The sequence below is a fragment of the Tricharina praecox genome, assembly GCF_024521635.1.
Source record: "Tricharina praecox strain CBS 144465 chromosome Unknown BZA05scaffold_11, whole genome shotgun sequence".
Taxonomy (NCBI): domain Eukaryota; kingdom Fungi; phylum Ascomycota; class Pezizomycetes; order Pezizales; family Pyronemataceae; genus Tricharina; species Tricharina praecox.
The window spans coordinates 698,471-711,149 of NW_026250413.1; the positions used below are offsets into that span (position 1 = coordinate 698,471).

The following is a 12,679-nucleotide window of genomic DNA, read 5'->3' on the forward strand; positions in this document are numbered from 1 at the left end:
AGAGCTGGGACAGAGCCGATGTGGATGGATGAGGGATTGAAGGACCGAGAAAGGGAGCTGTTAACGACTTTGCACTGTTTTTTTTTCGGGTTGTTTTTTGTTCTTGTACACTACATTACTTAGTCGAACACAGTCCGTGGAGCTGTCATTCGAAATCAACACGATGGGGTGTTTTGCTTATACTTCAGCTTCGTTCTCGACTATTTGTTGTGATGAATTCTTTTAAGAAACTATTATCCATGGCAGAGCTGCTTGGGGTTACTTTCAATCATAGATATCAGTACTGGAGCGAGAAATGGACACCGGTATGTACCTCCACCGTGGAGGAATTTCTGCTAGACATTTACTACACCCCTCATACACTATGGTATGTACAGCAGTAGACACCAGCTACAAAACTACCGCCGTCTTCATCGACATCACCTTCAGCGGCCATTTTCCGAGCAGAAACAGAACAGTCCTTAACCTCGCAACAGTCACCGCAGCACTCCCAATCCCTACTATCCCCTGTGGACACCCCCGCATCGTTATCGTCCACCTCGCATCTAGAATAGTGGTATGGAGAACGATTGGGGCTCGAGAGGACGCATAAAGGAGCTGAGGAAGGGACGGATGGAAGGGAGGGATGGAAGCAGTGGGGGAGTGAGAGCAGCATGAGAGCAGCATCATGGCCCATGGGCATACACGCAGGTATGTACTGCTTTCCGCTCAGTGGACTTCCTGCCTGCTGGGCAATGACTACATACGCTCCCCCTGGGTTTCTGACACTGCATTGCGATGAGTACACAGGCATTCTACCAGACAACTACCGCTACATACTTCTATGACCATTGACACCTTCTTCCCTTTGAGACTCCGAGAGCGATGACACCCCTTCCTCATCCTCCCGCCTCTGAGAGCAGCAACTGGCAGAAGCAGAAACGGAAACGGAAACGGAAACGGAACGGACGGGCCGCGGAATGCCGTACATACCAGACACGACGCCGTTCCAGTAACGATTATCGGCGAGATGGAAACAAGGCCGGCCTATGTTACCCGCGGCACCTACATCAACCCAGAATTGGCTACGATAGGAAGGGAAGGGGACGGAAGCAACGGGAGGATGGGGAGAGGATTCTACGGGGACGGGATTCTGCGGGGGCTGGATTTTGCGGGGACAGGATTGTGCGGGGACGGGATTCTGCGGGGACGGGATTCTGCGGGGACGGGATTCTGCGGGGACGGGATTCTGTGGGGATAGGATTCGGCGGGGATAGGATTGTGCGGGGATAGGATTCTACGGGGATGGGATTTGGCGGGGACTGGATTCTGCGGGGATAGGATTCTAAGGGGACGGGATTCGGCGGGGACATGGGCACGCCCATATATCACGAGTACCTACATCCTTTACCTCGAGAACATCCCACTGGGCATATCCCTATCTAGATGCATTGCTGACGAGAATTAAATATTTAAACAGGTACTCATCCCAAAGCTGCTCCCACTACACGCATATATGCCACCTTCCGAGCCTTCCGAGTCCAGACGAATCCCGAGTGAAACCCGACGGCTCCTTAGACACCATACCTACCTGTCAGCGAAGCACTCCGTACCTACTACGTCTACACCAACTCTACAACGATGACTTGTGAGGGTCTGTGAACGTCGAGATTCCACAGGTGTGGGTAAACTACTTATATCGGTGTGCCGAGAACGTCGGTGGTGATGGTGGTTGGCCCAGATATGAGATCCAACTCTAGGACTACCCAGACACATACCGGTATTGCATCCCAAGGAAAATCTATAGCTGTCCTGTCATGTAGGCTTAGTCTTCTACTGAGAGTTCAGTAGCCCAGTGCAAAGTTAATACTTTTGTTATGTAGGGCACCACGACACACTGGCAGAAGCCATTTCAGTATTAAATATACTCCGTAGCCACCGTTGGGGAGATTTACTAAAAGTAAACCCGCCCCAAACGGTGGTTACTGCTAGAACTGGTTTTTTTTCTACATAGCGATACAACTGAGGCGGCTGGTGTTTCTCGCCTGTTCCTCCTGCTCTTCCTCCGCTTTCTCATCCTTGTCCGCCTCCTGCTGCTCCTACTGCTCCTACTGCTCCTTCTCCAGCTGCGCCTCCGCCTCCGCCTCCGTTTGGCGCTCCACCTCCTCCTCCTCCTCCCCGCGGATCTCCTCAACATCCATCTTCTGGGGCCACTCGCCGCCCTCAACGCTAGCGGGGACGGAGATCTTCATGACCACCACGCCGCGTGGGGCGCGCTTCGAGCCGCCAGACAGGTGGTGGAAGCGCACACCCTCGACGAGCGTGGTGTCCTTGGTGACCTCCATCTCCGCGAGGCGCGCCATCGTGCTCGGCTTGACCGTGTAGATGTAGGTCTTGGAGATTCCGCCGCTAGCGGTAGCCTTGGATTTCTACGGCCGCGGTGTCAGATGCATTGCGATAGGATTCGGGTCATGATTTGAATAGTTACCTTGCTGGCCTTACGGCATGGCGGCGTGGCGGCAGAGGGCTTGGAGATCCGCTTACGCAGATTGTATCTGTTGCTAGACATCTCTGGTAGGTACTTATTCGAGTTAGTATTCGTTATTTGTGAGTGAGTTTGTGTGATAAGACGGATCTACCTACTGACTTGAGATTTTTGGTGGACTCGGAAATAGTTCGATATTCAAATTTAGGATTGAATTCGGATTAGAGAGTTGTTTAAGCGTGGGATGTGTGTGGTGAATAGAAGAGAAGAAGAGAAGAGAAGAGAAGAGAAGAGGGTGGGCGTAGGCGTGGGGGTTTTGTGGGCGTGTTTGTGCCCCAGGCTTGAGGATAAGCTTCAATAGGTATCTGAAGCTGGCGAGATTCAATCGTAGATGGTGAGAGATGGTGAGAGAAGGTCTAGTGATGGCCTCGCGGGGCTATTAAATCTCACCGAGTAGCGATACTAATCAGATCTTCCCACAGATTGCATAGGACTAGAGGGCCTCCGCCGTCGTATGTGTGGATATTGCCATAGGTAGTCGTCAGTGTATAAAATAGCCACCGAGAATAGTTCTCGTCGTCGTGGGAGGGCTCTACGCCGTACTAGAAGCTGTCGGATGGGGCCTGCACATATCATTAGCATATGATATATCATGGGACCAAACAATAGAGGAAAGGAGAACAGACGTTCCCAGGGCTGCATAGCCTTCGAGTCCGTCCTGATCGACACAATCGTAGTGCAGGGTCATAGTTCGACCCAAAAATTTCAGCAAGTAGCAGTTTGTCAGTCGACTGCAGTCCGTCCAGTCCACGCCTCCAGCTGGACTGAACCTCTCAGTCCAGTCCGATTTTTGCCGAAAGACGGGCTAGACTGGACTATCGGAGGCACAGTGTGCGGATGGGCCGGGCGGAGAGCAATAGGGAACCCGCATCGAGCTCGCGGCCAGCGGTCGGAGACAATGGAGTGGAACCGGACGTGTGTACAGCCATGATCTGATAAGGTCGAATGCTATGATGATCAAGCAGAACAAAACAGTTATGAAAGGTGAAACCGTGCTATTTATCCCATTATCTACATAGTTTGCATATCTGTCGGCTTTTGCGATGGTGGCTGGTGAATTCTATGGATAGAGAAGCTGGAAAACAGGCTGGAGGCTTGTTCATGCGTAAATATGCACCTTTTCCCCATGCATCAGCCCCCAGTGGGTGCTTACTTAAGTATATACATGATCATACGTCGTCACCAGCGTCGGATCGCCGGGCCATGCATGGGCTAGAGACTGGCATCACTTGCTCCGACCATTACTCCAAAACAAAGTCATCGTCCTGAGGATTCTCGTCTTCATCCAGATCACGCCATAGGGTTATCTGAGACATTGCGAACTGCACGGTGCTCACTGGTGACTGCATGCTGCATCAGCAATGCCACCTTCTGTCGTCGCCTCACCGCCTCCTTTCCCCATTGCGGGTGAATCGATACCCCGGAATATGTGCGCAGATGTGCCAGCAAAAAACAATCGGTGACGATCCGGGTCGCTTGGTTGGCGTGTTGCACAGCCGGCGTGGATATGCTTCCTTCCCCAAAGCCATGGATTGAGCCGAACTCAATGGCCCTGTATCACCACCACCAACAAGGCTGCTGCTGCAATAGCGACACAGCCCCATTCCGTGTGCTGTATCGATGTGTCTTTTCTTCATGCGCGCAATAACGCACACACACCGAGCACAGCATGGCGAAGACGACGACGGGAACTGGCGGAGTCGTGTGGAACGAGAGCGGGAAACATATAATCAGAGGAATCCGCGGCGGCCATTCGATTCCGTTCCACTGGCTATCATTCCTTCCACCACCACCATCACCATCACCTCCTCCTCCTCCTCCTCCTCCTCCTCCTTCTTCTTCTTCTACATACGAAATATACAAAATATGTTGCGGAGGAAATGCACGATCGAAAACGGCAGTGTCGTGTCCGAACGCGAGGACGATTTCTACGACGAAGGTGATGACCAGTGGGCGCATGTGCCTAGGAAGATATCGTCCGTGGACGAAAGCGCGGATAGGATGGGGAAGCGGAACGATGATAACTCCAACTATCGGAACCCCTACATCGAAGACTACGCTACGAGCAATGAAGACGAGGGGAGGAATCAGCAGGAAGAGGACGATACAGATGCGGAGGAGGTGCCGCAGTACCAAAGAAGACCCAGGCCTAGACCGGTGAGACTGCTCGTTTCTTTTCCTGCCGGAGATGAATTAACGAAAGCTAACTGACCAACGAAAGGGGGTCAATATATTGATTGAGCACAACAATGACAGATCAGTATATTCAAACGATTTATATTCCGAAACGTCCCAGAGGCAGAAGCCTCGTAGGCATACAACCGTTAGGTTCAAGGAGCCAGAGGGGTCCGAAGAATACCGGTACGGTGTCGAGCTCAAAGCTCACTTGAAGCGAGTCCAGACGTTGCTCGCCGAAGCCAAGAGAACGCTGCTAGTCAAGACCGAAAATCCCAAGCAGGAAACGAATGTTGATATGGATGAATTATTCCGCCGATTTTGTGAGCGAGTCAAATGGGAAGAAGCCAAGAGGGCGGAACTATTGGAGCGGGACAACCGGATGATTGTGGAAGAGGCGAAGATGCTGCAAGAGGCCATGCTCGCCGAACACGCGAAAGAGAAAGAATTCGAGGCGAAGGTTCGGGCATGCGTTGTGAATCTTTTGGGTCCACAATGTCTGGAGTGGTCCTCTCAAGGAGGTCCTCCTCCTTCTCGCCCTCCCCTTCCTTCACCACCTCAGCAAGCTATTGAGCCCGTGTGTACATGGCTACCAAAAGCCCTGATTTGCAAGGAAGCGATAAAAGAGCTTGGTGTGAAATATTACGAACGGGTAAGATCATTGGTATTCATTCGTTTTCTTTTACATACTAACAGTTTGCAGGATGAGTACTTTCTGGTGGATCAACACCTGGAAACTTCTACCCAGGAGGAGCTGGTTGACCGAACCATAGTCTTGAAAGGTTTTCCTATTGCGCCAATATAAATCACAGAACCCGAAACTAATCATCAATAGAATATTCCAAGAGATTCCAAGCTGCTTCAGTTGTTGCCGGGCCAAATGGAACCTGGTGCAAACACATCAAACTGCCAGGCGCCCGATATCCTGTGGTCATTCCAGTCGCTATGGGCCCCCATGAGGAATGGGATGACGACGAAGACAGGCATTACGAGTCGTCGTATACGGCCTCGTCCAGCGACTTATCCCAATCATCTTGGGATGCGACTTCTGTTACGTCGAACACTTCCATGGATGTTGCGCCGAGTCCACCCGTTGCGCCGAGCCCGCCCGTTGCGCCGAGCCCGCCCGTTGCGCCGAGCCCGCCCGTTGCGCCGAGTCGGTCCGCTGAACTTATCTGGCCGATTCCAGCCGGTTGTGAGGACCTCAACGATCTCGAACTTGGGTGCAGCGAAGACGGTTGTATCGAAAAAAAATTAGTAGCCACTAAGGATATACATGAGACTTCACCAGTGGACGGAACACATGATAGCGCACCAACCCATGATGCACATGAGAACTTGCAGACCGAAGCTTCAACACCAGTATCCCCGAAAGACACGGTGCCGAAAGAAAACAAGGCCTTACGAGAACATACTCACGCGAAATCACTCGTCAAACGGAGCAAAAAGAAGGGACTTGTGAAACCGAAGAGACATGCCCATACTATCAGGACTGGAGCGGAGCCAAATCACTCCATTGATACAAGCTCGACAGCGAGTCCATCTTCCAAAATACCTACATCGTCACCCTCAACACGAACCAGACGCAAGGCAAAGTGGAATAAGAGAAGAGTGAGATCGGTACCATCTCGGAGCCCCGTGGTTAAAAACGACGCACAGGATATGGACTGTGATAATCCATATGCGTGGCCTCCGGGGCTTCCGCCATTGGGCCTCGACGTTCATTCACCTTCGCCGAAGGGATGGAGGGAGGGAGCAAGGACGCCACAGGGATCACATCCACAACTAGACGAAGCACAACTAAGCCGCCTGTTCATGCCGCCCCCTCTGTGGGCTTCGAATCGCTTGCAACAAGTCGTGGAAATGGCAGCAACACCAAGCGCTTCCGTCCGTGGAGAGAAGGAGGAATTACCCACCTTTGACGTCGTAGACGCAATTCATCCAGATGAATCGCACAAACAGTCGCAGCTTGCTAAGCTCACGGAGCCTACTTCTCGGGATTTACAGCCAATGCTGAGTTCCCAGTTGCTTCCTGATCTGGCCGATGTGCAACGCTGGATCACAAACACAAGAATCACCTCTAGTTTCCCAGATTCAAACTTCACCAGCCCTCCAAATCTGTCGTCCGACCCCGCGGTACCCTCACATAAAGCCCCATCGGAATTTACACAGCGGAACCTCACTGGCGACAGATCAGAAGCACGGAGACATAGCGCATCGCATGGTAATGCACAAATTTCAGCTCAAGAAGGTCCTCGGGCCGTACTTGAAAGAGATTCTTCGATCTCCCAGTGGATTTCGGATCAGGACCAGGACCCAAAGCTTTCCGATGTCCAGACACGGCAGCAATCATCTAATCAGCAAGCTATCTCGCAGCAGGAAAAGGACACCACCTACGACTTTATCGAACAGACGGAGTCTCTCGTTCAAACTCTAACCTCTGAGGTATCACGCATGCTAGAGAACGAATTGCGCTCTGTCAAAGAGAGGGCCAAAAACGACAGAGAAAGAAAGCGCCGACAGCGCTCTGTGCGGATCATTCACCATGTCCATAGCCGTTCGCGTCTTCACCTCATCCCGAATTCTCATTCCCCCAATTTCGAATACAGGGTACCATCGCCACCGCCGCGGCCGCCGGCGCCACATCCCTATATCCTTAGAAACGCTTCGTCTTCCTATCCCTATTTATCATATGTGGATACCCGTTATCCCCCCGGTTATCCCCCCGGTTATCCCCCAGGTTATCCCCGTGACCCCCGAACTCCGGCCGCCCCCTCGTCAAGTACCGGGGCGGAGGGATCCGAGGGGCAGAATGAGCAGGAATCTACCCGAACAGCAGTCGTTGAGCAGCAAGATCTTGTGCCGAGACAAATTTGCAGGACTGACTCTGGAATGACAACATCTCTTGAGGTTAACGAAGCACCAGGGTTACGCAACCGCCGGGGCGGTGGCGTTTCTAGTGGTGTTGCTGATGGTAATGGGTTGGCCAATATAACCAGATCGAACCCATCGCGAGCAAGGGAACCGGTGCAAGCCGGAAATCCGAGTTTCGGTGATTCGGAAAGAGGTGTGGAAGCCGCAGAAGCAGGTCCGATATGGGTAAAGGCGTTGTCTTATCCCACAGAGGAGTCCGTGATGGTCGACACCCGGTCCGGTAACCAGATACCTCCAAGGCCGTACACAATACCGATGCCTTTATTGTGTCCCCCACCCCGGCCTCCTAGCCATCTACTCGAAGATCCCCCATCTCAACACTCGTCACATAATTTGGGAGCGGAAGACCGGAGTTTTGTCCTCATCCACGAGCTCGACGATAGCAGTCGGCAGTACAGGGTTAGCCACCGCCAGCACCACCGAGACCGTGAAACATTAAGTCGGCGAGATGCTACTCGCCACGGCCACCACGGAGACGGGGATAAAGCCATGGTTTTATATCGTTCCGAACGTCGAGCGCAGTCTTCTTACAGCCCTGAGCGTCGACCACAATCTACACCTAGCTATAGACACCGATCACGAACGCCATCATCACGCAGCATCAGGGACACCGACTATGAGCTTCCTGGGCCTGCCTTTGTGGCGTCTGAATTTTCCAATCGACCATCGGAAACTCCTCCGCCCATTGCACGGCAGTTACCATTAACCATGGTTCATTATCAGCCACCTCCTCTTTGCCCAAAAATCACGAAAGCCAAAGTTGTCGATGTGTATCATCAGTCGCCTTTCAAGTTTGTCCCTCGCACCAGGGAGGTAGCACCGGATACATTCTTCGTTTCCATCCTCCTATCATCCCAATCATCCGGATCCGAGTATAAAGTATTTCGGATAGAGCTCGACAAGAGTGAGGTTGATGATCGAGCCCTATTCCAGAAGATAAAGTCAACGTTCCATGATATCCGAGGGTGGCGACGCAGGTTTTCATTCAAGGGAGTAACCGACATCAAATTTGCCCAAGTATGTTTCCTCCCTTCAAATCCACTATTCACTGTTGCTAATCCATCCACAGTACGGCCAAGATGGACTCCCATGGCACCAAAACGCCGACCCCCAATTCCGCCATTTGATCGTCACCCCAATATGGCGTCCCATCGATTACGAAGCCTATGCCGGAAATCAGCTCCTGCGGTACTTCTACAGCCCCAGAAAGCTACAACCAGCAAGCCACCAGTGGATAAACGCATTCACCGAGTTGAACGGCGGCAAGCCAGTACCAAAGATCCTCGATCTTCACGGGAAAAGGATATCGAAGGAGGTCTACGCCCCGCCGCTTGACGAGCCCTCTGGCCAGGGAATAATCTTTACCGAGGGTTGGCTGCCGGATAGGATCATTGCTACTGTTGGAGCGATGGTCCTCGCTAGCTTCATAATCTCCTTGATATGGAGCTTTCTCAGGGGCCCGGAACAGGGGATTGCCGCAGGCAGCTATGTTCTCGCGGCTTGTTCGAGTATTGTGGGAATGGTGTCGCTGGTTAGTGCACTGGATTTTATGGGTTCTTAAGTGGGCTTGTTCTCTTCCTTATTTCTCCCTTTTTTTCTGAACGGCGGGTGTTTCTTTGGACGTAATTATGTACAGGCTTATGTAGATACCATGATCATGAACGAATATGAATGAAGTTGACGAAACCTAACCACAGGAATGTGTGATACCCTATGAGTAGGCATATGTAGTAAAGCTCGCTTGCAACATCCGGTGGCATGTGATATGTACTCTAGATAGTCAGGTTTATCCGTAGGACCGACTAACCTGGGCCCGAGGAGTTCATCCATACCCATACCCATATGTATCCATGTGGCGCAACGCAGGCACGGAACTTCCGGGATTGAACCGAGACTCCGGTGGGCGATAACGGCTGCTCGGCGAGGAGATAGACCGGGGGGCCGTGCTTCATCGTCGTCGAAGGAACAGAACAGAACAGGCGGTGAAGCTCGCATTCGTATGGTATTTGGTCGGAACGGCTTCTTCTCCTCTGCTTGAGGTGCGGCGTCGATGGTGATCTGGACGGAATGGGAGCCCGCAGTTACTAATATTCATTCAAGTAGGTACTCGCTGGTCTGTCCTGTCCAGAGCCACAAGAGGGATGCACCGTGGTCCTCCTAAGTACCATAGGTACACTATCATTTGCACTGTTGTTGCTTCGTCCGCAACCAAGCTTAGTTATCAAATGGCAGCTGTCAAGAAAGTCTGTCAGAGTTTATGATAATCTAATCTCATCATCACCACCCCCATCTCCATCTCCATCTCCGCCCCCACACACGCGCTCATCTAGATCATGTATGTATCGAAACGATGAGATCCCCCAACATCTAAATTTGAATTTTGTTTTTGATTTCCACCACTTACTATACTTCTCTCCTTCTCTACATATCGATCGTTCTACTTTTACAAGGCTCGTAACGTAACAAAGAGAAAAGAAAATGAAGGAAGAAAGGGGGGGTGGGAGGGGGAATTCTGTTCTTTTTCGATGCGATAATTTTTGTTGAATGATATCCCTTCGCTTTACCGGCTCGCATGACCAAAGGAGAAAGAAAAAAAAGTGATCCCATCCCGTCGTTCGCCGCTGAAAGAAGAGCCCAGACATAAAAAATCACGGAAAGAAGAAAAGAAAAAAAAGGAAAGCGGTGTAAACCCCTCCCAGCGCTCAACTTTTGCGTACGCTAGAGAGCCGAGTGTGTACAATCTATTTCTTCAGACCGACCGCCTCCATCACCTTGCTCGTCGTGGTCTTCTTCTCATCGAAGACACCAAGCAGCTGCTTCCACACCTGACCGGGCTCCTGGCTAGCGTCGATTCCCCGCCAGATGCCCTTCTTCTTGTAGTAGTCGACAACAGGCGCCGTTTGCGAGTGGTAGGTTCCCAGGCGCTTCTTGAGGGTCTCGGCGTTGTCGTCCGAGCGCTGGATTAGCGGCTCGCCGGTAACGTCGTCCTTCATGTCGTCCTTGGGAGGGTTGAAGATGCGGTGGTAGGAGCGGCCAGACGCGGGGTGGACGAGACGGCCAGTGATACGTGCGACGAGGAGGGCGTCGTCGATCTCGAGCTGGATCGCGTGGTCGAGCTTGTCGCCGCGCGCTTCGAGCATCGCGTCGAGGCGGTCGGCCTGGGGGACTGTTCGGGGGAATCCGTCGAGGATGAAGCTGCGCAGGAAGAAGAGGTGGTCATTAGTGTACTGGCGGCTATTGTAGGGCGGAGTGAAAGATTGTGATTTATGTACCCATTCTTGCACTCGGCGTTGGTGTCGAGCTCGTGTCTGATCATTCCGATCATAATCTCATCGCTGACGAGACCTCCGTCGTTCATGATCTTCTTCGCCGCCAGACCCAGCGGGGTCTTTGCCGCGACCTGCGAGCGCAGCATGTCGCCAGTAGCCTGTATTTCACAAACTTCGTCAGCACCCCCGCCGGAACCCCCACCAAAACGCCGTCGTAGTCGTCTTCTCCGAGGATGGGCAATTTACCAAGTGGCAGGCACAGAACTTCTCCTTGATCTTAGGTGCCTGGGTTCCCTTTCCTGGGCTACGTTAGCCGAGGCTCTCCCATGATGTTTCGCGTATATATGTAAAAAATTGCGGGAATGGCCACGGTGGTGAGTTCTGCGGAGATGGGGGGTGGGGAGCATGGCATTGTGTCCAACGTACCAGCACCAGGAGGTCCCATGAGAATCATCCGAACCGTCTCGGCAGCCGTGGGGTTCTCGCCCTTCATGCTCCGCTCAATTTTGGTGATCCTGTCCTGCAACTGGTTGACCAAGTCCTTGAGACCGGTAACGTCTTGTAATGTCGGGGCCATGGCGAATTGTGTGATGTGTTGTTTTTGTGGGGAAAGGAAAGCGTTACAGCGAGATCAAGAAAGAGCGGAGGAAAGAGATGTGGATGTGAGGGGGAGAGGGAGAGTGTATGGTGTTGAGAGCGGCGGTGCGGACGACGATACGGGTGAGTGGGAGTTTTTGATCGGACACTGGGAAAGTTAACCGGACGTGATCTGGCGGAACGGAGCGCCAAGCCTCTATTCTTTCTATGGCTGCAGGAGTTGCAGGGCCAGGTTGGTTGAGGTCAACGCATTTGGAGCAAACTTTCCCGCCGCCCGTCACAACGGAAATAGCGTGGACTTAGGAGCGGAGTCCGCTGTAGTCTGTAGATCTAAAGTCACCCTCCAAACCCGGGGTTGGTGCTGATCACGACTTTGGGCTGGGGAATGATGATGATGGGCCACATCGCCTCACTATAGCATTCATCCAAGGGTCAAAGTTCGATTTTCCGGTGTCGAGGTTCCGTTGAAGCGGCTGGCCAGGAGACGGATCACGGCTGTCTCCTGAGGGAGAATTCCCAGTGTTGCCTCGCAAACTCAGGCACGTCTCCTGGTGCTTCCGATATGTATGCTGCTGCGTTGGCGTTGACGGACGAACGGCGTTTTTCTTTCTGCCTCACGGCGATCGCTCTCAGGCTGTAATGGAAAATCTGTGCTCACTTGACTTGATGATCATGGAAGCGCTGCCAAGGTTGAGCCTCTCAGTGACCTACAGCCAGTTAGCCTATAATTACGGCTAGCCGACATAGGTGCTCACTCGGTGGCGCATGTGCAGACCGAGGTCTGAAAAACCCCCACGTCAGCACCGTCAGGGCGCTGGACGCATGCTCGAAGGCTTTTCAACGCCCAAAATGAAACTTCGGATCCTCCTCTAGCTTCTGATCGGTACCACAAATAATAGCTGGAAATCAAAGCGAGCGATGGGCGATGTTGAGCGATGGGCAAACCTCCTGAGATCCAGTGCCCTTGGGGATCTGGAGACTCAAACACACCCGTCAGTAGAAACAGTTGCTGTTGAGGACGTAAGTCATGGCTCGCCTATTAGCACCTAGCTACAAGTGAAATTCGGGGGGGTCTCGTTGGCTCGCGCTTACGTGCGTAGCCGCGACAAGCTCGGAGACCTCTACCGCTATAAGCGACATGTACCTTAGTGGCCACTTAGTCATCACGACAGCTATCTAA

At 52.4% G+C, this 12,679-nt stretch overlaps 3 protein-coding genes across 3 annotated transcripts; 1 reads left to right on the plus strand and 2 right to left on the minus strand.

Moving 5' to 3' along the window:
• Positions 1–1,973: 1,973 nt before the first annotated feature.
• Positions 1,974–2,777, minus strand: BZA05DRAFT_473815 (uncharacterized protein; the record flags this gene model as incomplete). The annotated part of the gene is made up of 3 exons (XM_051488084.1): positions 1,974–2,408; positions 2,468–2,560; positions 2,623–2,777. Coding segments are annotated over 3 exons (429 nt in total), but the record flags the coding sequence as incomplete, so codon positions are not given.
• Positions 2,778–4,314: 1,537 nt separating this feature from the next.
• On the plus strand, positions 4,315–9,354 carry BZA05DRAFT_473817 (uncharacterized protein). The gene is made up of 5 exons (XM_051488085.1): positions 4,315–4,681; positions 4,746–5,351; positions 5,403–5,481; positions 5,535–8,650; positions 8,703–9,354. The coding sequence occupies exons 1-5, from the start codon at positions 4,391–4,393 to the stop codon at positions 9,192–9,194; spliced, it is 4,584 nt and encodes a 1,527-aa protein (XP_051339752.1). The 5' UTR covers positions 4,315–4,390; the 3' UTR covers positions 9,195–9,354.
• A 1,020-nt stretch (positions 9,355–10,374) lies between these two features.
• BZA05DRAFT_425534 (adenylate kinase 1) lies at positions 10,375–11,479 on the minus strand (the record flags this gene model as incomplete). Its single annotated transcript, XM_051485965.1, has 4 exons — positions 10,375–10,828; positions 10,906–11,060; positions 11,149–11,201; positions 11,329–11,479. The coding sequence occupies 4 exons, from the start codon at positions 11,477–11,479 to the stop codon at positions 10,375–10,377; spliced, it is 813 nt and encodes a 270-aa protein (XP_051339753.1).
• Positions 11,480–12,679: the final 1,200 nt, after the last annotated feature.

Coding starts and splice junctions, on each gene's coding strand:
- BZA05DRAFT_473817 (XM_051488085.1), top strand. CDS start 4,391: ATGTTGCGGAGGAAATGCACGATCGAAAACGGCAGTGTCGTGTCCGAA. Junction 4,682..4,745: donor GAAGACCCAGGCCTAGACCG/GTGAGACTGCTC, acceptor GACCAACGAAAG/GGGGTCAATATATTGATTGA. Junction 5,352..5,402: donor GTGTGAAATATTACGAACGG/GTAAGATCATTG, acceptor AACAGTTTGCAG/GATGAGTACTTTCTGGTGGA.